At 45.8% G+C, this 23,715-nt stretch overlaps 1 protein-coding gene across 1 annotated transcript; it reads left to right on the top strand.

Moving 5' to 3' along the window:
• LOC131723350 (integrin alpha-X-like) lies at positions 1-22,978 on the top strand. Its single transcript, XM_059017021.1, has 24 exons — positions 1-112; positions 876-1,029; positions 2,713-2,857; positions 4,102-4,178; positions 4,516-4,645; positions 6,416-6,555; positions 7,007-7,150; positions 7,932-8,129; positions 8,792-8,922; positions 9,264-9,406; positions 10,998-11,149; positions 12,737-12,868; positions 13,130-13,203; positions 14,053-14,194; positions 14,480-14,590; positions 15,717-15,796; positions 17,021-17,104; positions 17,659-17,737; positions 17,942-18,043; positions 19,000-19,080; positions 19,927-20,040; positions 20,240-20,347; positions 20,665-20,775; positions 21,256-22,978. Exons 1-24 carry the CDS (start codon positions 30-32, stop codon positions 21,361-21,363), a joined length of 2,823 nt encoding a protein of 940 aa, XP_058873004.1. The 5' UTR covers positions 1-29; the 3' UTR covers positions 21,364-22,978.
• Positions 22,979-23,715: the final 737 nt, after the last annotated feature.

Genomic DNA, 23,715 nt, shown 5'->3' with positions numbered 1-23,715 from the left:
TGGAGTTTGACTTTAACAGATTCCTTTCAATGTCTGATGTTGCGTCTTCTATAAAGAACATAAGACAGCTTGGTGGTGGGACTCAAACCGCAGCTGGGATAAAATATGTAGCGTGAGTATTTTAGTTTGATCAAATCAGTGTTCTTTAATATAGACCATATCACGATCAAACTAACTAAAACTCAAATGTATTTATGTATCAATATGTTAACAAGGGAACATTATTCAGCAGCTTTCATTGGACTCTATGAAGCTGAGGGAGTTCATTCTATATAGAGGGTGTGCAATTCAATATGTTAACAAGGGAACATTATTCAGCAGCTTTCACTGGACTCTATGAAGCTGAGGGAGTTCATTCTATATAGAGGGGGTGCAATTCAATATGTTAACAAGGGAACATTATTCAGCAGCTTTCATTGGACTCAATGAAGCTGAGGGAGTTCATTCTATATAGAGGGGGTGCAATTCAATATGTTAACAAGGGAACATTATTCAGCAGCTTTCATTGGACTCTATGAAGCTGAGGGAGTTCATTCTATATAGAGGGTGTGCAATTCAATATGTTAACAAGGGAACATTATTCAGCAGCTTTCATTGGACTCTATGAAGCTGAGGGAGTTCATTCTATATAGAGGGTGTGCAATTCAATATGTTAACAAGGGAACATTATTCAGCAGCTTTCATTGGACTCTATGAAGCTGAGGGAGTTCATTCTATATAGAGGGGGTGGAATTCAATATGTTAACAAGGGAACATTATTCAGCAGCTTTCATTGGACTCTATGAAGCTGAGCAGAATAAATTAGAGAGATACAGGGCACTTTAAGACCAAAAAAAAAATTAAAATCACATTTCTGTTTTCTTTTCTTGTTTCAGTGATAATGTGTTTGTGGGCACGGCTGGAGCCAGGAGTGACGCGGTCAGAGTTTTGATAACCATTACTGACGGCCTGTCAAATGCCGGCCCTTCTTCTTTCCCGTATGCCATCACAGCAGCCAACAAAAAGAACATTATCCGCTATGCAATCGGGGTAACATAACCCTAATATAAAACCCTGCGCAGAACGACACACCTACCCAACACAGAGTCTATATAACACTGATATAAAACCCTGCGCAGAACGACACACCTACCCAACACAGAGTCTATATAACACTGATATAAAACCCTGCGCAGAACGACACACCTACCCAACACAGAGTCTATATAACACTGATCTAAAACCCTGCGCAGAACGACACACCTACCCAACACAGAGTCTATATAACACTGATCTAAAACCCTGCGCAGAACTACACACCTACCCAACACAGAGTCTATATAACACTGATATAAAACCCTGCGCAGAACGACACACCTACCCAACACAGAGTCTATATAACACTGATATAAAACCCTGCGCAGAACGACACACCTACCCAACACAGAGTCTATATAACACTGATATAAAACCCTGCGCAGAACGACACACCTACCCAACACAGAGTCTATATAACACTGATATAAAACCCTGCGCAGAACGACACACCTACCCAACACAGAGTCTATATAACACTGATATAAAACCCTGCGCAGAACGACACACCTACCCGACACAGAGTCTATATAACACTGATATAAAACCCTGCGCAGAACGACACACCTACCCAACACAGAGTCTATATAACACTGATATAAAACCCTGCGCAGAACGACACACCTACCCAACACAGAGTCTATATAACACTGATATAAAACCCTGCGCAGAACGACACACCTACCCAACACAGAGTCTATATAACACTGATATAAAACCCTGCGCAGAACGACACACCTACCCAACACAGAGTCTATATAACACTGATATAAAACCCTGCGCAGAACGACACACCTACCCAACACAGAGTCTATATAACACTAATATAAAACCCTGCGCAGAACGACACACCTACCCAACACAGAGTCTATATAACACTGATATAAAACCCTGCGCAGAACGACACACCTACCCAACACAGAGTCTATATAACACTGATATAAAACCCTGCGCAGAACTACACACCTACCCAACACAGAGTCTATATAACACTGATATAAAACCCTGCGCAGAACTACACACCTACCCAACACAGAGTCTATATAACACTGATATAAAACCCTGCGCAGAACTACACACCTACCCAACACAGAGTCTATATAACACTGATATAAAACCCTGTGCAGAACTACACACCTACCCAACACAGAGTCTATATAACACTGATATAAAACCCTGCACAGAACTACACACCTACCCAACAGAGTCTATATAACACTGATATAAAACCCTGCGCAGAACTACACACCTACCCAACACAGAGTCTATATAACACTGATATAATTCAAAATTGATTCAAGCATTCAAAATCCTAAAAGGTATAGACAATGTCGACCCAGGGGACTTTTTTTGACCTGTAAAAAGAAACAAGGACCGGGGGTCACAAATGGAGATTAGATAAAGGGGCATTCAGAACAGAAAATAGGAGGCACTTTTTTACACAGAGAATTGTGAGGGTCTGGAACCAACTCCCCAGTAATGTTGTTGAAGCTGACACCCTGGGATCCTTCAAGAAGCTGCTTGATGAGATTCTGGGATCAATAAGCTACTAACAACCAAACGAGCAAGATGGGCTGAATGGGGCCTCCTCTCGTTTGGAAACTTTCTTATGTTCTTATGTGTCTTGTGACTGTGCAGGTGGGTAATGCTTTTGCAGTCCCGCGGGCTAGGGATGAGCTGAACATCATTGCCTCGTCACTCGACCTGGTCTTCACAGTTGACAATTTCGGTGCTTTGAATGGGATTCAGAACCAGCTGGAAGAGAAAATCTTTGCCATTGAAGGTGACCCTGCACAGCAGCTACACTGAGATTACTTTCTTTTATTTATTTTTTCATTCTCTTTTTCTTTCTCTCCTTTTTTATTCTTTCTTTCTTTCTTTCTTTCTTTCTTTTCCTTCACAGTAACTCAATTGAAATACTAAAATCTGCGTCATTCTCACACCCGTCTCACAATTTAACTGACTACTTACAAACTGCCTGTCTGTCTGCCTGTCTGTCTGTCTATCTCTCTGTCTCACTGTCTGTCTGTCTGACTCTGTCTGTCTCAATGCCTGTCTGTCTGTTTCTCTCTCTCGGTGCCTGCCTCACTGTCTGTCTCTCTCTCTCTCTCACTGCCTGACTGTCTCACTGTCTGTCTGTCTGTCTCTCTCTCAATGCCTGTCTGCCTCACTGTCTGTCTCTCTCACTGTCTGTCTGTCTGTCTGTCTCTCAATGCCTGCCTGTCTGTCTGTCTGTCTCTCTCGCTCTCTCAATGCCTGTCTGCCTCAGTGTCTGTCTGTCTGTCTGTCTCTCTCTCTCAATACCTGTCTATCTCACTGTCTGTCTGTCTGTCTCTCTCTCAATGCTTGTCTGCCTCACTGTCTGTCTCTCTCACTGTCTGTCTGTCTGTCTGTCTGTCTCTCACTGTCTCTCTGTCTGTCTGTCTCTCTCTCAATGCCTGTCTGCCTCACTGTCTGTCTGTCTGTCTCTCTCTCTCGATGCCTGTCTGCCTCACTGTCTGTCTGTCTCTCTCTCTCTCTCAATGCCTGTCTGCCTCTGTCTGTCCGTCTGTCTGTCTCTCTCAATGCCTGTCTGTCTCACTGTCTGTCTGTCTCTCTCTCTCTCAATGCCTGTCTGTCTCACTGTCTGTCTGTCTCTCTCTCTCAATGCCTGTCTGCCTCACTCTGTCTGTCTGTCTCTCTCTCAATGCCTGTCTGCCTCTGTCTGTCTGTCTGTCTGTCTCTCTCTCTCGATGCCTGTCTGCCTCACTGTCTGTCTGTCTGTCTCTCTCTTAATGCTTGTCTGCCTCACTGTCTGTCTCTCTCACTGTCTGTCTGTCTCTCAATGCCTGTCTGTCTGTCTGTCTCTCTCTCTCGATGCCTGTCTGCCTCACTGTCTGTCTGTCTGTCTCTCTCTTAATGCTTGTCTGCCTCACTGTCTGTCTCTCTCACTGTCTGTCTGTCTGTCTGTCTCTCAATGCCTGTCTGTCTGTCTGTCTCTCTCTCTCAATGCCTGTCTGCCTCACTGTCTGTCCGTGTCTCTTCCAGGTACACAGAAGGATGCCTCAGTCAGTGCTTTCCAGCAGGAGATGTCTCAGGGGGGTTTCAGCACCCTCTTCAATGCTGTGAGTTCCCTTTTTGTAAATACACAATTGTATCAGAAGGGTTAGAGTTATGGTTATATAGAAAAAAACATCAAGTAAATTGCAACTCTGCTTAATAACATTATGTGATGCATGATCGTATTGATGTGTAAGCACACATGTAACTCTCTCTCTGTCTCTCCCCCTCTCTCTCTCCCCTCTCTCTCCCTCTCTCTCCCCCTCTCCCCCCCTCTCTCTCTCCTCTCTCCCCCTCTTTCTCTCTCTCTTCTCCCCTTCTCTCTCCTCTCCCCCTCTCCCCGTCTCTCTCTCTCTCTCGCTCGCTCTCTCCCCCCCCCCCTCTCTCTTTTTTTTTTTTAAGAACGGGGGGGCTGTTTTCGGAGCTGTCGGCGCGTTCGATTGGTCGGGCGGTTTTTTCGAAGAGTCAGGGGCGGCTCTTAAGTTTGTCAACATGTCTGCCCCAAACAGAGACATGAAAGATTCCTACATGGGTGAGAAACCAATGAGATCCACACACAGCCCCTGAATCTCACAGCCGCGCAATCCGAAGCACTTTCAAACATCCGTAGATTCCTAACAAACTCCCGGTCTGAATCTCACAGGAATAAGAGCTGGATATCTCCTGATCTCCCTCTGAGTGCTGAAGTCCTTCATTGTGAATTCAGACCCTGTTCATTTCATGTGTGTTTATTTACCCAGATTCAATCGAATGTATTGTTACACAGTTGTATCAGTAAAAGGTTGGGGTTGGGGTTGGGGGTGTGGGGTTGGGATTTGGGGTTGGGGGTGTGGGGTTGGGATTTGGGGTTGGGGGTGTGGGGTTGGGGTGGGGGGTTGGGGATTGGGGTTGGGGGGTTGGGGGTGTGGGGTTGGGGTTTGGGGGGTGTGGAGTTGGGATTTGGGGTTGGGGGTGTGGGGTTGGGGTTTGGGGGTTGGGATTTGGGGTTGGGGGGTTGGGGTTGGGGGTTGGGGGTGTGGGGTTGGGATTTGGGGTTGGGGGTGTTGGGTTGGGATTTGGGGTTGGGGGTGTGGGGTTGGGATTTGGGGTTGGGGGTGTGTGGTTTGGATTTGGGGTTGGGGTTGGGGTGGGGGGTTGGGGGTGTGGGGTTGGGATTTGGGGTTGGGGGTGTGGGGTTGGGGTTTGGGGGGTGTGGGGTTGGGATTTGGGGTTGGGGGTGTGGGGTTGGGATTTGGGGTTGGGGTTGGGGTGGGGGGTTGGGGGTGTGGGGTTGGGATTTGGGGTTGGGTTTGGGGGTTGGGATTTGGGGTTGGGGGTGTGGGGTTGGGATTTGGGGTTTGGGGGTTGGGATTTGGGGTTGGGGATTTGGGGTTGGGATTTGGGGTTGGGGGTGTGGGGTTGGGATTTGGGGTTGGGGATTGGGGGTTGGGATTTGGGGGTTGGGATTTGGGGTTGGGGGTGTGGGGTTGGGATTTGGGGTTGGGGGTGTGGGGTTGGGATTTGGGGTTGGGGTTGGGGTTGGGGTGGGGGGTTGGGGGTGTGGGGTTGGGATTTGGGGTTGGGGTGGGGGGTTGGGGTTTGGGGGTTGGGATTTGGGGTTGGGGGTGTGGGGTTGGGATTTGGGGTGGGGGTTGGGATTTGGGGTTGGGGGTGTGGGGTTGGGGTTTGGGGGTTGGGATTTGGGGTTGGGGATTGGGGATTGGGGTTTGGGGTGTGGGGTTGGGATTTGGGGTTGGGGGTTGGGGGTGGGGGTTGGGATTTGGGGTTGGGGGTGTGGGGTTGGGGTTTGGGGGTTGGGATTTGGGGTTGGGGTTGGGATTTGGGGTTGGGGGTGTGGGGTTGGGATTTGGGGTTGGGGGTTGGGGGGTGTGGGGTTGGGATTTGGGGTTGGGGGTGTGGGGTTGGGGATTGGGGTTGGGGGTGTGGGGTTGGGGGTGGGGATTGGGGGTGGAGGTAGGGGGTTGGGGTTTGGGGTTAGGGTTGGGGGTTGGGGTGGGGGGTTGGGATTTGGGGTTGGGGGTTTGGGGGTGTGGTGTTGGGATTTGGGGTTGGGGTGGGGGGTTGGGGGTTGGGGTTTGGGGGGTGTGGGGTTGGGATTTGGGGTTGGGGTTGGGGTGGGGGGTTGGGGATTGGGGTTGGGGGTTGGGGGTGTGGGGTTGGGGTTTGGGGGGTGTGGGGTTGGGATTTGGGGTTGGGGGTGTGGGGATTAGGGTTACATCATGCAAGTAGACCTTCACATGAAGTACATAGTAACTCTTCTGCATCACAGTACTGTGGTTTGTGACTCTGTGTTTAATTTCAGGGTACACGGTAGAGACGTTTGTAGCCAGCTCCAGCTCCAGGTACTATATTGTCGGGGCACCCCGGTACCGACACAAAGGGAGGGTCATAGTATTCGTACAAGGGTCCTCCAATCCCACCCAGATGATTGAGGGAACCCAGGTAATGGTTCTATTCACCAGCTCTGGCCAAAAGTTTTGCATCATCACCCTCTATATAGAATGAACTCCCTCAGCTTCATAGAGTCCAATGAAAGCTGCTGAATAATGTTCCCTTGTTAACATATTGAATTGCACACCCTCTATATAGAATGAACTCCCTCAGCTTCATAGAGTCCAATGAAAGCTGCTGAATAATGTTCCCTTGTTAACATATTGAATTGCACACCCTCTATATAGAATGAACTCCCTCAGCTTCATAGAGTCCAGTGAAAGCTGCTGAATAATGTTCCCTTGTTAACATATTGAATTCCACACCAGCTTTGTAGACATTCACAGATCTGGATGAGTCTGGCTATTTTGCATAGCAGTTGGGGCTCTAGCATGCGCACCCCAAATTCATAACAAGATGTTTAAAAAAAATAATAATAATAATAATAATAATTCTTTTCCAGGTGGGTTCGTACTTCGGATCTGTGCTTTGCTCCGTGGATTTCAACAGAGACGGCTCCAGGGATGTCTTGCTGATCGGGTCTCCGATGCACCACAGACCCAGGCATGGAGGCCTCATTACCATGTACACCTTGGACAGCAAGCAAGTGAGAAGAGACGGGTCTCTAAAGAGTGTCGCTCTCCACCGTGCGTCCCGGAGTGCTGTGAATTCACACTTAGTGAATACCTGGGAGTTTACACATCGTTACAATGGGATTATGCAGAGTTTCTATGGAGATCTGCATGATATAACCCTAACCCTGGACTGTGGCTCCTGCAATGATTCAGACAGTCCCCACTGAGTTTTAATAGCCATAGTTTTATATATTATACTGGACAATGGCTCCAGTAATTATTCAGACAGCCTCTCTGTGCTTTACAATGCTTCCCTATGCTTTACCAGACCTCTCTGTGCTTTACAATGCTTCCCTATGCTTTACCAGACCTCTCTGTGCTTTACAATGCTTCCCTATGCTTTACCAGACCTCTCTGTGCTTTACAATGCTTCCCTATGCTTTACCAGACCTCTCTGTGCTTTATAATGCTTCCCTATGCTTTACCAGACCTCTCTGTGCTTTACAATGCTTCCCTGTGCTTTACCAGACCTCTCTGTGCTTTACAATGCTTCCCTATGCTTTACCAGACCTCTCTGTGCTTTACAATGCTTCCCTATGCTTTACCAGACCTCTCTGTGCTTTACAATGCTTCCCTATGCTTTACCAGACCTCTCTGTGCTTTACAATGCTTCCCTATGCTTTACCAGACCTCTCTGTGCTTTACAATGCTTCCCTATGCTTTACCATGCTGTCGCTGTGATTTACCACACTTTGCTGTGCTTTGACTGTGGGAGACTCCTGTAAGGAGGGTGTCTGTGTGTTATTTCCGAAGCAGTTTGTTCCGGCTGGTGAGCTGACAGGGATCGACGGACAGCCCCATTCCAGATTCGGAGCGTCGATCTCGGAAGTGGCTGATCTCAACGGAGACGGATTCAGAGATCTAGCCGTGGGGGCCCCTTTGGAAAATAACAACCAGGGCAGCGTTTACATCTATAACGGGGGGTCCGGCCTGCCGGAGACCTTCAGTCAGGTAGGGGTACAGCCCGGGAACCCCAAAAATGGTACCGTCTGTCGGCTGAGCTCTTCTGTTAGCAGGGCCGGTGATGTAGAGTGCAGTACAGAAGTATCAAGAGTCTGTGTGTGTCTCCGTGTGTCTGTGTGTGTCTGTGTCTGTGTGTGTCTCCGTGTGTCTGTGTGTCTCTGTGTGTCTGTGTGTGTCTGTGTCTGTGTGTGTCTCCGTGTGTCTCTCTGTGTCTCTGTGTGTGTCTCTGTGTCTGTGTGTGTCTCCCTGTGTCTCCCTGTGTCTGTGTGTGTCTCTCTATGTGTGTCTCTCTGTGTCTCCGTGTGTCTGTGTGTGTCTCTCTGTGTCTGTGTGTTTCTCTGTGTCTGTGTGTGTCTCTCTATGTGTGTCTCTCTATGTGTGTCTCTCTGTTCTCCGTGTGTCTGTGTGTCTCTCTGTGTCTGTGTGTTTCTCTGTGTCTGTGTGTGTCTCTCTGTGTCTCCGTGTGTCTGTGTGTCTGTGTGTGTCTCCATGTTTGTCTGTGTGTCTCCGTGTGTCTCAGTGTCTCTCTCTGTCTCTGTGTGTGTGTGTGTGTGTGTGTGTGTGTGTGTTCCTATGGTTTATAGTGTATAGAGTTAGGGTTGCAGTATAGCAGTGCTATGAGTCTCTCTCTGTGTCTCTGTGTCTCTCAGAGGATCGAAGCCTCTCAGGTCTCCAGCGGGCTGCAGTATTTTGGTCACTCTCTCCACGGGGTGATGGACGTGAGCGGAGACGAGCTCCCCGACCTCGCTGTGGGGTCCCTGGGCAGAGTCCTGGTCCTGAGGTACAGAGCCTGAACCTACTGATGGGAATCAGACTCCCGTTTGCAGCGTCACCCATTCCAGGTTTTACTACCAGCTTGATCAGCCCCACAGTGTGTCTAGCTAACAAGCTCAGGTGTGTCTGATTATTAAACTCCTAGCGAAACCAAGGACTGGATCACACTGCTGTGCAACGGGAGTCTGATTCCCATCCCTGTGATACTTGAAAGTGAAAGTGAATCTCAAACTACAGTGGTAAACTTTTTAGAAGAGACAGCTAGTGAATTACCAGCACGGCTCAAATATGGGCAGATTCATTTCTTCCTGTAAGTAAAGGGCATTTTTTCTGCTGTTTTTTCTGCAGGGCTCGGCCAGTGATTGAGGTTCAAACCAGTATGAATTTTACACCGAACATCATTAAGACGGATAACAGCAACTGCAGTGACAACAGGGCATTCAATTTGACCGTGTGCTTCACTCTGACAGACACCACGAGAGATAATCTAGGTGACCTGTCCTCTTCTAAAAGAGTCCCCTAGTCAAAGCACAGCAAAGTGTGATGAATCAGTGAAGCATTGTAAAGCACAGAGAGGTCTGGTAAAGCATAGGGAAGCATTGTAAAGCACAGAGAGGTCTGGTAAAGCATAGGGGAGCATTGTAAAGCACAGAGAGGTGTGGTAAAGCATAGGGAAGCATTGTAAAGCACAGAGAGGTCTGGTAAAGCATAGGGAAGCATTGTAACGCACAGAGAGGTGTGGTAAAGCATAGGGAAGCATTGCAAAGCACAGAGAGGTCTGGTAAAGCATAGGGAAGCATTGTAAAGCACAGAGAGGTCTGGTAAAGCATAGGGAAGCATTGTAAAGCACAGAGAGGTCTGGTAAAGCATAGGGAAGCATTGCAAAGCACAGAGAGGTCTGGTAAAGCATAGGGAAGCATTGCAAAGCACAGAGAGGTCTGGTAAAGCACAGGGAAGCATTGTAAAGCACAGAGAGGTCTGGTAAAGCATAGGGAAGCATTGCAAAGCACAGAGAGGTCTGGTAAAGCATAGGGAAGCATTGTAAAGCACAGAGAGGTCTGGTAAAGCATAGGGAAGCATTGTAAAGCACAGAGAGGTCTGGTAAAGCATAGGGAAGCATTGCAAAGCACAGAGAGGTCTGGTAAAGCATAGGGAAGCTTTGCAAAGCACAGAGAGGTCTGGTAAAGCATAGGGAAGCATTGCAAAGCACAGAGAGGTCTGGTAAAGCACAGGGAAGCATTGTAAAGCACAGAGAGGTCTGGTAAAGCATAGGGAAGCATTGCAAAGCACAGAGAGGTCTGGTAAAGCATAGGGAAGCATTGTAAAGCACAGAGAGGTCTGGTAAAGCATAGGGAAGCATTGTAAAGCACAGAGAGGTCTGGTAAAGCATAGGGAAGCATTGTAAAGCACAGAGAGGTGTGGTAAAGCATAGGGAAGCATTGTAAAGCACAGAGAGGTCTGGTAAAGCATAGGGAAGCATTGTAAAGCACAGAGAGGTCTGGTAAAGCATAGGGAAGCATTGCAAAGCACAGAGAGGTCTGGTAAAGCATAGGGAAGCATTGCAAAGCACAGAGAGGTCTGGTAAAGCACAGGGAAGCATTGTAAAGCACAGAGAGGTCTGGTAAAGCATAGGGAAGCATTGCAAAGCACAGAGAGGTCTGGTAAAGCATAGGGAAGCATTGTAAAGCACAGAGAGGTCTGGTAAAGCATAGGGAAGCATTGTAAAGCACAGAGAGGTCTGGTAAAGCATAGGGAAGCATTGCAAAGCACAGAGAGGTCTGGTAAAGCATAGGGAAGCATTGCAAAGCACAGAGAGGTCTGGTAAAGCATAGGGAAGCATTGCAAAGCACAGAGAGGTCTGGTAAAGCATAGGGAAGCATTGTAAAGCACAGAGAGGTCTGGTAAAGCATAGGGAAGCATTGCAAAGCACAGAGAGGTCTGGTAAAGCATAGCCAAAAAACAAACCATGGTAAATGCCAGGGGAATAGCATGGAGGAGGGAGGGGGGGGGACTGCAAACAACCCATTCTCTTACCTCTTTGGGACCTGCGTTTCATACAGATACTCTCTTTTCTCTCAACAGGCACAAAGTCTGCTTCGATCACCTACAACTTAGTGCTGGATTCAGTGAGGACTCAATTCAGAGCGTTCTTCACAGCCAAAGAACGAAACCTCACTGGCAGGGTTGATATCACAGGACCGTCCAGATGCATGAAACACACGATGTTCATTCCTGTAAGAGAAAGTGTCCCTTCGACCCCCTCTTTCCCTCTCTCTCATGGGTCAAATTATTGGTCAGATTAAATAATTTCAGTATATAAATTCAGGGATGGGAATCGGACTCCTGCTCCACAGCAGCGTGATCCAGTCCAGGTTTTGCTACCAGCTTGATCAGCCCCCCAGTGTGTCTAGCTAACAAGCTCGGGTGTGTCTTATTATTAAACTCCTAGTGAAACCAGGACTGGATCACACTGCTGTGCAGCGGGAGTCTGATTCCCAGCCCTGCAGTAAATACATCTCTGGGCCAAAAGTTTTGCATCACCTAGATTGAGACATAATTTAAAAAAAACCAAAAAAACTATATGAAAATAATTTATTTTCTTTAACATTGTGTAATCAAAGAAACTACAAAATGATATCGCAAAAAAATTAATTAAAATAAAACCTAATGGAAGCCATAATAGCAGTACAGTGAGTATGTCATGTTAGATTTCAAAATGTCACACTTTTCAATTGTTTAAGTATCTGGAAAACTACAAACCGGTGTGCAATTCAATATGTTAACAAGGGAACATTATTCAGCAGCTTTCATTGGACTCTGTGAAGCTGAGGGAGTTCATTCTATATAGAGGGTGTGCAATTCAATATGTTAACAAGGGAACATTATTCAGCAGCTTTCATTGGACTCTATGAAGCTGAGGGAGTTCATTCTATATAGAGGGGGTGCGATTCAATATGTTAACAAGGGAACATTATTCAGCAGCTTTCATTGGACTCTATGAAGCTGAGGGAGTTCATTCTATATAGAGGGTGTGCAATTCAATATGTTAACAAGGGAACATTATTCAGCAGCTTTCATTGGACTCTATGAAGCTGAGGGAGTTCATTCTATATAGAGGGGGTGCAATTCAATATGTTAACAAGGGAACATTATTCAGCAGCTTTCATTGGACTCTGTGAAGCTGAGGGAGTTCATTCTATATAGAGGGGGTGCAATTCAATATGTTAACAAGGGAACATTATTCAGCAGCTTTCATTGGACTCTGTGAAGCTGAGGGAGTTCATTCTATATAGAGGGGGTGGAATTCAATATGTTAACAAGGGAACATTATTCAGCAGCTTTCATTGGACTCTATGAAGCTGAGGGAGTTCATTCTATATAGAGGGTGTGCAATTCAATATGTTAACAAGGGAACATTATTCAGCAGCTTTCATTGGACTCTATGAAGCTGAGGGAGTTCATTCTATATAGAGGGGGTGGAATTCAATATGTTAACAAGGGAACATTATTCAGCAGCTTTCATTGGACTCTATGAAGCTGAGGGAGTTCATTCTATATAGAGGGTGTGTAATTCAATATGTTAACAAGGGAACATTATTCAGCAGCTTTCATTGGACTCTATGAAGCTGAGGGAGTTCATTCTAATAGGGTGGTGATGCAAAATGTTTGGCCATAGCTGTGTGCACTGTGGGCTGATCAAGCTGGTAGTAAAACCTGGAATGGGTGACATTGCTGTGCAATAGGAGTCTGATTCCCCTCCCTGTGTGTGTGTGTGTAGATGTGGATTGTGTGTGTTTGACGTGGTTTGCTTTGAGTTGCAGGATTGTCCCGAAGACTCTTTGAACTCCATTGGGAATGAAGTGAATTTTCAGTTCACTGGTTTACCTGTCAGCTCAGCGACTGGATTGAAACCCATCCTGGATCCACGCAGTCCTACTAGACTCTTCTTTCCAGTGAGTCAGAAACTGAGGGTTGGGGTTGGGGGTTGGGTTTAGGGGTGGGGTTTTGTTTGGGTTGGGGGTCGGGTTGGGGTTAGGGGTTAGGGGTCGGGTTGGGGTTAGGGGTTAGGTTTTAGAGAGATCAAACATCTTAAACTGAGTTGAACACTAAGTACTATTTCAGGAACAGCGGTTTGAAACCGGGAGATTCCAAAGCAGTAAACTTTGAGAAGTGGGCTGCTTCATTATTATCTTATAATTTGATTTATTTTTCAGCTGAATTTTGAAAGGAACTGCGGTACAGACAACAAATGCATCGACCATCTGAAACTTTCATTCAATTTCTCAGGGTACGACTTGAAATAGTTTTATATCAGTGTGATACAGTGCGGTCCCGTCAGCATTGCCCTGGGTACAGTACAGCACAGCGAGGCTCTGCCCAGCACACAGCGGGCAATGCCAGCGCACCAGATTACAACTTCATATAGACACAGACAGACAGACAGACAGGTCGACAGATAGACAGACAGACAGACAGGTTGATAGATAGACAGACAGACAGAAAGACCAACAGACACATAGATAGATAGATAGATAGACCAACAGACACATGGATAGATAGACAGACAGACAGAGAGACAGACAGATAGGTCGATAGTTAGGCAGACAGACAGACAGGTCGATAGACAAGCAGACAGACAGACAGACAGGCAGACAGGTTGATAGATAGATAGACAGACAGACAGAGAGACAGGTCGATAGATAAACAGATAGACAGACAGACAGACAGGTCGACAGACAGACAGGTCGATAGACAGACAGACAGATAGGTCAATAGTTAGGCAGACAGACAGACAGACAGGTCAATAGACAAGCAGACAGACAGACAGACAGGCAGACAGGTTGATAGATAGATAGACAGACAGACAGAGAGACAGGTCGATAGATAAACAGATAGACAGACAGACAGACAGGTCGACAGACAGACAGGTCGATAGACAGACAGACAGATAGGTCAATAGTTAGGCAGACAGACAGACAGACAGACAGACAGACAGACAGACAGACAGACAGACAGACAGACAGACAGGTCGACAGACAGACAGGTCGATAGACAGACAGACAGCCAGGTTGATAGACAGACAGGTGTTGATAACTGCCAGTGATTTGCTCGTGCTCTCTACCCCCCCCTGCTGCAGGGCTCGTGAGCTGCAGGTGGGGATCTCTCCAGTGCTCAACCTCACCGTGTCCATCGAGAACGCGCAGGAGGATTCGTACAACACTGCGGTGACATTCACCTACCCCTCGGGACTGTCCTACAGACGAGTCACCCTGCTGCAGGTACACCGTCCGTCTGTCCGTCTGTCTGTCCGTCCGTCTGCATCTGTGTGTGAGTCTGTCTGTCTCTATCTGTCTGTGTGTGTGTGTGAGTCTCCGTCTGTCTGTCTGTGTGTGTGTGTGTGTCTGTGTGTGAGTCTGTCTGTCTCTATCTGTCTGTGTGTGTGTGTGAGTCTCCGTCTGTCTGTCTGTAAAGTGTGATCTTGCATTACCTGCAGTACAGGACCTGATTTTAGCCTGGGGGTGTCTTTCATGGATCAGATTATATTTGGTCTGTTTTCTGTGCAGTCTGACAGGAGAATGACAGTGCGCTGTGAAGCAACTCCAAGTGATGAAGGCGATGCGACGAGGATGAGCTCCTGTTCAATAAACAGACCCATCTTCAAGCAAGGAGCCCAGGTGAATCAATTCAGTCCAGTATAATATATAAAACTATGGCTATTGAAACTCAGGGGGACTGTCTGAATCATTGCTGGAGCCACAGTCCAGTATAATATATAAAACTATGGCTATTGAAACTCAGGGGGGACTGTCTGAATCATTGCTGGAGCCACAGTCCAGTATAATATATAAAACTATGGCTATTGAAACTCAGGGGGACTGTCTGAATCATTGCTGGAGCCACAGTCCAGTAAAATATATAAAACTATGGCTATTGAAACTCAGGGGGACTGTCTGAATCATTGCTGGAGCCACAGTCCAGTATAATATATAAAACTATGGATATTAAAACTCAGGGGGACTGTCTGAATCATTGCTGGAGCCACAGTCCAGTATAATATATAAAACTATGGCTATTGAAACTCAGGGGGGCTGTCTGAATCATTGCTGGAGCCACAGTCCAGTATAATATATAAAACTATGGCTATTGAAACTCAGGGGGGCTGTCTGAATCATTGCTGGAGCCACAGTCCAGTATAATATATAAAACTATGGCTATTGAAACTCAGGGGGACTGTCTGAATCATTGCTGGAGCCACAGTCCAGTATAATATATAAAACTATGGCTATTGAAACTCAGGGGGAGTGTCTGAATCATTGCAGGAGCCACAGTCCAGTATAATAATAAAACTATGGCTATTGAAACTCAGGGGGACTGTCTGAATCATTGCTGGAGTCACAGTCCAGTATAATATATAAAACTATGGCTATTGAAACTCAGGGGGACTGTCTGAATCATTGCTGGAGCCACAGTCCAGTATAATATATAAAACTATGGCTATTGAAACTCAGGGGGGACTGTCTGAATCATTGCTGGAGCCACAGTCCAGTATAATATATAAAACTATGGCTATTGAAACTCAGGGGGGACTGTCTGAATCATTGCTGGAGCCACAGTCCAGTATAATATATAAAACTATGGCTATTGAAACTCAGGGGGGCTGTCTGAATCATTGCTGGAGCCACAGTCCAGTATAATATATAAAACTATGGCTATTGAAACTCAGGGGGGCTGTCTGAATCATTGCTGGAGCCACAGTCCAGTATAATATATAAATGATGTTTTTTTATGTTTTAAATATAGGGCGTGTTTGTTGCTACTTTCGATGTTGACACAAACAGCCAACTGAACAGAACTATGAATATATCTGCTGAGGCAACCAGGTAATGCATTTAAATTATTATTATTGATAATAGTAATAATAATAATATTATTATTAGTATTGGGATGAGACATCAAACAAACGAGCTCCTATTGGAAGTGACTCTGCAGCAGCAGCAGCAGTTGTTGATGATGCAGAGTTCACCCTGTTAAATGACTATTATTATTATTATTATTATTATTATTATTATTATTATTATTATTATTATTATTATTATTATTAATAATAATAATAATAATAATAATAATAATAATAATAATAATAATAATGTAATATATCCTCTTAATAATAACAAACGCACTGTCTGTGTGTCTCTGTCTGTCTGTCTCATGCTTACATATATCAAGCTATGGGCAAAAGTTCAGCATCATCTAGAATTTTAGTATTGAGACTTTTTATTTTTATTTTTTAAACTATATGAACATAATTTTAGATATTTTATTTGACAGTATCGCAAAAAAAAAGTCTACCGGAAGCCATAATAGCAGTACAGTGAGGATTTCATGTTAGATTTCAAAATGTCACATTTTTTCAGTTAGTTTTTTCTTAATTATCTGGGGAAAACTACAAAGCGGTGTGCAATTCAATATGTTAACAAGGGAACATTATTCAGCAGCTTTCATTGGACTCTATGAAGCTGAGGGAGTTCATTCTATATAGAGGGTGTGGAATTCAATATGTTAACAAGGGAACATTATTCAGCAGCTTTCATTGGACTCTATGAAGCTGAGGGAGTTCATTCTATATAGAGGGGGTGCAATTCAATATGTTAACAAGGGAACATTATTCAGCAGCTTTCATTGGACTCTATGAAGCTGAGGGAGTTCATTCTATATAGAGGGGGTGCAATTCAATATGTTAACAAGGGAACATTATTCAGCAGCTTTCATTGGACTCTATGAAGCTGAGGGAGTTCATTCTATATAGAGGGGGTGCAATTCAATATGTTAACAAGGGAACATTATTCAGCAGCTTTCATTGGACTCTATGAAGCTGAGGGAGTTCATTCTATATAGAGGGGGTGGAATTCAATATGTTAACAAGGGAACATTATTCAGCAGCTTTCATTGGACTCTATTGAGGATCGAAAACTGTTGGCCAGAGAAAAACTGCCGGTCCGATTGGGATGAAACCCGGTCCGGGTGTTTTTTTATTTAAAAAGCGAGCATCATGAATTCAGCTCCAGTAACCTGTGTTTTTTTGTTGCTATTTTATCTTCCTGCAGCGAGAACACAGACAGCATTACCAATAACAGCAAATACGCTAAAGAGATCGCAGTCAAATTTGCCATCAACATCCAAGTCAGAAAGCAAGTATTTATCTATGCTTTACCACGCCTCTCTGTGCTTTACAATGCTTCCCTATGCTTTACCAGACCTCTCTGTGCTTTACAATGCTTCCCTATGCTTTACCAGACCTCTCTGTGCTTTACAATGCTTCCCTATGCTTTACCATACCTCTCTGTGCTTTACAATGCTTCCCTATGCTTTACCAGACCTCTCTGTGCTTTACAATGCTTCCCTATGCTTTACCAGACCTCTCTGTGCTTTACAATGCTTCCCTATGCTTTACCACACCTCTCTGTGCTTTACAATGCTTCCCTATGCTTTACCACACCTCTCTGTGCTTTACAATGCTTCCCTATGCTTTACCACACCTCTCTGTGCTTTGCAATGCTTCCCTATGCTTTACCACACTTTGCTGTGCTTTTACTGTGGGACACCTTTATTAAGTCAGTCCGATATCAGTTGTTTTAACATGATGTATAATAAGTTGATATGCAGATTGTCTTGAAATGATTATGAATGGATGATTGATTAATTATAAATGTAATAAGTCTTTTTCCTTCTCGTGGTTCTAAAGGGTAGAGGAATCTACAAACTACGTGAATTTCTCAGTGGGGCGAAACGATTTAAAGAGATTCGTGAAGCATTGCTATGAGGTAATGTCGAAGGACAAATAGATTTGTAAGACAGACAGACAGACGGACAGACAGCCTCCACGCACGGCCCAGATTCTCTCAATATCTTGTGAGCTAAAGATGGTCCTGAGCGAGTTTCATCACAAATAGAATGAGTGCTTCTATTCAAAGAGAGACACAATGTGGGGGTTTGTTATGTAATAATATCACTTTTTTCCAACACAGGTGGAAAATTTCGGCCTGAGAGAAATCCCAGTCACGGTGACGATCAGCATCCCAGTTGAACTGGGAGGAAAGCCAGTCTGGAGCGATAGGAACACGCTGCAGGTAGGACCTCTATAGAGCTCTCAGGAATCATGCAGGGAAGATTAGTGGCTATCATTATTTACATTCATTATTTAGAGTCTCTTCTCTGCTGCCCCCTAGTGGATGAAAGGAATATGTCAGAAAGAAATATACATATCTGACTGGCTAGATATGTAAATTCAGATAAGTGAATCCTGTTTTAAATACAATTACACACAGCTGTGACAATTACTATAGCCACACAATTCTTGTTTTGAGTTTCGTCAGCTTTTATCAGGGGGCGCCCCTAAATCCCTTGTTTAGAAAGACACAGGGGTATTAAGGGCAGCAGTGTGGAGTAGTGGTTAGGGCTCTGGACTCTTGACCGGAGGGTCGTGGGTTCAATCCCCAGTGGGGGACACTGCTGTTGTACCCTTGAGCAAGGTACTTTACCTAGATTGCTCCAGTAAAAACCCAACTGTATAAATGGGGAATTGTATGTAAAAATAATGTGATATCTTGTAACAATTGTAAGTCGCCCTGGATAAGGGCGTCAGCTAAGAAATAAATAATAATAATAATAATAATAATAATAATAATAATAACACGCAAAACACCACGTACGAATACAGTGGGATCTGCAATCTCCGAACTAATCTTCTCTGTTAAATAATAAACTAACGTTGCTGAATAGATTGATCATGGTGGATGTGATGGGTGGATAGGTGACGGGTTACTGTATAGAGATAATAATACAGTATTAATTATCAGTAGTCTTGTTCCAATAAGTAAGAGGTGATGTAAGAGACCACATTTTGATTGTGTAGTATTTCTTCTGTCCACTAGGGGGCAACAGAGAAGTGAATCTAAATAAATGATAATAATGATACTACTATTTAATAATAATAATATTAATAATAATAATAATAATAATAATAATAATAATAATAATGATGATATTCCATTAGTTGAGCTTCATCTTTTCAATCTCTTCCCAGATTCCCAATTGCATTGCGTCAGAGGAGGGTCCAAACCCGACTGTGGACTTTGTAGAGAAATTGAAAAAAGACCAAAGTTTGGTAAGACAGCACTGTGTGGGGTTTCAAGTTAAAAGAAATTCAAGTTAAAATCATTTAATCTCAAGGAACATTGAGGATTGGGGATGGGGTTGTGGGTTGAAGGTTGGGTGGGGTTGTGGGTGGGGGTTTGTTGGGGTGAGGTTGAAGGTTGGGGATGGAGTTGGGGGTTTGTGTTGGGTGGGGATGGGGTTGGGGATGGGGTTGTGGGTTGAAGGTTGGGTGGGGTTGTGGGTTGAGGGTGGGGGTTTGTTGGGGTGAGGTTGAAGGTTGGGGATGGAGTTGGGGGTTTGTGTTGGGTGGGGATGGGGTTGGGGATGGGGTTGAAGGTTGGGTGGGGTTGTGGGTTGAGGGTGGGGGTTTGTTGGGGTGAGGTTGAAGGTTGGGGATGGAGTTGGGGGTTTGTGTTGGGTGGGGATGGGGATGGGGTTGTGGGTTGAAGGTTGGGTGGGGTTGTGGGTTGAGGGTGGGGGTTTGTTGGGGTGAGGTTGAAGGTTGGGGATGGAGTTGGGGGTTTGTGTTGGGTGGGGATGGGGATGGGGTTGTGGGTTGAAGGTTGGGTGGGGTTGTGGGTTGAGGGTGGGGGTTTGTTGGGGTGAGGTTGAAGGTTGGGGATGGAGTTGGGGGTTTGTGTTGGGTGGGGATGGGGTTGGGGGTTGGTTGGGGTTGGGGATGGGAGTTGAGGGTTGGGGGTTTTGGTTGGGTGGGGTTGGGGATGGGAGTTGAGGGTTGAGGGTTGGGGGTTGGGTTGGTTGGGGATGGGGATGGGGTTGGGGATGGGGTTGGGGTCGGGGGTTGGTGGGGTTGGGGTCTGGTTGTATTGTTAATGCTGGCTCCTCTCTCTTGCAGGACTGCAGTGTTGCGAGGTGCAGGGTGTTCACCTGTCAGATCACCAAACTGGAAACCAGGAAGAAAGTTACATTCAACGTCAGCGGAGAAGTGAAATCAGACTGGATCGAACAGGCGAGTGTGTGTGTGTGTGTGTGTGTGTGTGTGTGTGTGTGTGTGTGTGTGTGAGTGTGTGTCTGTCTGTGTGTGTGTGTGTGTGTGTGTGTGTGTGTGTGTGTGTGTGTGTGTGTGTGTCTGTGTGTGTGTGTGTGTGTGTGTGTGAGTGTCTCTCTATCTGTCTGTGTGTAACCCTGCTCTTCGTTTCTCTTGACAGACCCAGCAGAGGACGGTGATTCTGCTCAGCAGCGCGTCACTGGGATATGATCAGAACCAGTTCATCCACATCTTCACCCAGTCAGAGAAGAGCTACACCCAGACCAAGGTGGGGGGGGAGAGTACAAATAGAAGAGGGAGACATAGGTATAGTGCACAGTGTACAGTGTATAGTGCACAGTGTATAGTGCACAGTGTACAGTGTATAGTGCACAGTGTATAGTGTATGGTGCACAGTGTATAGTGTACAGTGCGTAGTGTGTAGTGTACAGTGTATAGTGTACAGTGTGTAGTGTACAGTGTGTAGTGTACAGTGTGTAGTGTGTAGTGTACAGTGTGTAGTGTACAGTGTGTAGTGTGTAGTGTACAGTGTGTAGTGTACAGTGCACAGTGTATTGCAGTCCTGTGCTCTCTCTCCTCTCTCAGGCTCTCACTCGTATTGAGCTCTATGAGGAGTATAATTACCTCCCCGTGGTGATCGGGAGCAGCGTGGGGGGGCTGGTGCTGCTGGCACTCATCACAGCGGGACTCTACAAGGTGAGCTCTCCCTCCCTCTCTCCTCCTCTACTCCCTCTCCCCTCCCTCCCCCTCTACTCCCTCTCCCCTCCCTCCCTCCCTCTCTCCTCCTCTACTCCCTCTCCCCTCTCTCCTCCTCTACTCCCTCTCCCCTCCCTCCCTCCCTCTCTACTCCCTTCTCCCTCTCTCCTCCTCTACTCCCTCTCCCCTCCGTCCCTCCCTCCCTCTCTTCTCCTCTACTCCCTCCCTCTCTCCTCCTCTCCTCCCTCCCTCTCCTCCCTCTCTCCTCTTCCTCTCCTCCCTCTCTCATCGTCTCCTCGCTCTCTCCTCTTCCTCTCTCCTCCTCCTCCCACTCTCCCTCTCTCTCTGTCTGTGTGTGTGTGTGTGACTGTGTCTCTCTGTCTCTGTGTGTGTGTGTGACTGTGTCTCTCTGTCTGTCTGACTCTGTCTCTCCCTGTGTCTCTCTGTCTGTCTGACTCTGTGTCTCTGTGTCTCTCCCAGGCTGGTTTCTTCAAGCGTCAGTATAAGGAGATGATGAATGAGGCCGCTGGTGATGCAGGGGTCCCGGGACAGGAGAGGAGCCTTCCTACTGCACCCCCCCCAGAATGAGTGGAGGGGTCCTAGCCCCCCCCCCCATTATCCAATATCGAGTTTGCTTATCATTTTAAATCCTGCTTTTTTACTTGGCTTTGAGCTCCTTTGAGATGCCTGTCTGGAGACTCCAATGTTAAAACCAGGCTGCTTCTCATCCCATAGACCCCAATGTTAAAACCAGGCTGCTTCTCCTCATAGACCCCAATGTTAAAGCCAGGCTGTTTCTCGTCCCATAGACCCCAATGTTAAAACCAGGCTGTTTCTCATCCCATAGACCCCAATGTTAAAACCAGGCTGTTTCTCCTCATAGACCCCAATGTTAAAGCCAGGCTGTTTCTCATCCCATAGACCCCCCAATGTTAAAACCAGGCTGTTTCTCCTCATAGACCCCAATGTTAAAGCCAGGCTGTTTCTCATCCCATAGACCCCCCCAATGTTAAAACCAGGCTGTTTCTCCCCCATAGACCCCAATGTTAAAACCAGGCTGTTTCTCCCCCATAGACCCCAATGTTAAAACCAGGCTGTTTCTCCTCATAGACCCCAATGTTAAAACCAGACTGCTTCTCTCTCATAGACCCCAATGTAAAAACCAGGCTGTTTCTCCTCATAGACCCCAATGTTAAAGCCAGGCTGTTTCTCATCCCATAGACCCCCCAATGTAAAAACCAGACTGTTTCTCCTCATAGACCCCAATGTTAAAGCCAGGCTGTTTCTCATCCCATAGACCCCCCAATGTCAAAACCAGGCTGTTTCTCCTCATAGACCCCAATGTTAAAGCCAGGCTGTTTCTCATCCCATAGACCCCCCCAATGTTAAAACCAGGCTGTTTCTCCCTCATAGACCCCAATGTTAAAACCAGGCTGTTTCTCATCCCATAGACCCCAATGTTAAAACCAGACTGTTTCTCATCCCATAGACCCCAATGTTAAAACCAGTCTGTTTCTCATCCCATAGACCCCAATGTTAAAACCAGGCTGTTTCTCCTCATAGACCCCAATGTTAAAACCAGGCTGTTTCTCATCCCATAGACCCCAATGTTAAAGCCAGGCTGTTTCTCCTCATAGACCCCAATGTTAAAGCCAGGCTGTTTCTCCTCATAGACCCCAATGTTAAAACCAGGCTGCTTCTCCTCATAGACCCCAATGTTAAAACCAGGCTGTTTCTCCTCATAGACCCCAATGTTAAAACCAGGCTGTTTCTCATCATAGACCCCAATGTTAAAACCAGGCTGTTTCTCCTCATAGACCCCAATGTTAAAACCAGGCTGCTTCTCCTCATAGACCCCAATGTTAAAACCAGGCTGTTTCTCATCATAGACCCCAATGTTAAAACCAGGCTGCTTCTCCCCCATAGACCCCAATGTTAAAACCAGTCTTCTTCTCCCTCATAGACCCCAATGTTAAAACCAGGCTGTTTCTCCTCATAGACCCCAATGTTAACCAGGCTGCTTCTCTCCATAGACTCCAATGTTAAAACCAGTCTTCTTCTCCACCATAGACCCCAATGTTAAAGCCATGCTATTTTTTATTGACTTAAATGATGAGTTTTTTTAGTAGTTTCTCTGGAATTGCATTGTGCTTTTTAGCGTTGTATGTTTGTGCCAAAAAAAGTTTCATTAAAATAATAATAATACTCAATGTCTGCGTCTGTATGCATTAATATCTGGCATTGCCATCAGTCTCAATATTATTATTGTTGAGTCATTCAGCAGACGCTTTTATCCAAAGCGACTTGCAGAGACTAGGGGGGGTGAACTCTGCATCATCAACAACTGCTGCTGCTGCTGCTGCAGAGTCACTTCCAATAGGAGCTCGTTTGTTTGACGTCTCATCCGAAGGACGGAGCACAAGGAGGTGAAGTGACTTGCTCAGGGTCACACACACACACACACACACACACACACACACCCAGCGAATAACCCTAACCGATATCTGATATTAAGGTCAGGGATAGAAGTATGTGCTACATATGGTATTGCAATGGTAGAGGTTCCAGGTTTTTTGTATTATATAATATATCTATCTATCTATCTATCTATCTATCTATCTATCTATCTATCTATCTATATATATATATATATATATATATATATATATATATATATATATATATATATTTAAATTCCTAAACCAAATAAAATCGTTTTTGTTTTGTTTTGTTTTTTTCTACCTGAAATCAAAAATAATAAAACCGCCGTCTTATCGCCAGGCGAGGCACCCCGGCGGTGTTATGACGCGCCAAAACCGCAGGAGATACCGCAGGGCAGCGGAGTCTAGGATAGGACAGTCAATCCCGTGATGCAGTTCGGTACTCAATTACAGGCGCCATTTCTGGAGCCCACTCGGTACTGAATACACTGCGACGATG

Source organism: Acipenser ruthenus, chromosome 54 (genome assembly GCF_902713425.1).
Source record: "Acipenser ruthenus chromosome 54, fAciRut3.2 maternal haplotype, whole genome shotgun sequence".
NCBI classification, from domain to species: Eukaryota; Metazoa; Chordata; class Actinopteri; order Acipenseriformes; family Acipenseridae; genus Acipenser; species Acipenser ruthenus.
Note: the sequence above shows the minus strand (reverse complement) of the source record. Positions and strands in the feature narration are given on the sequence as shown.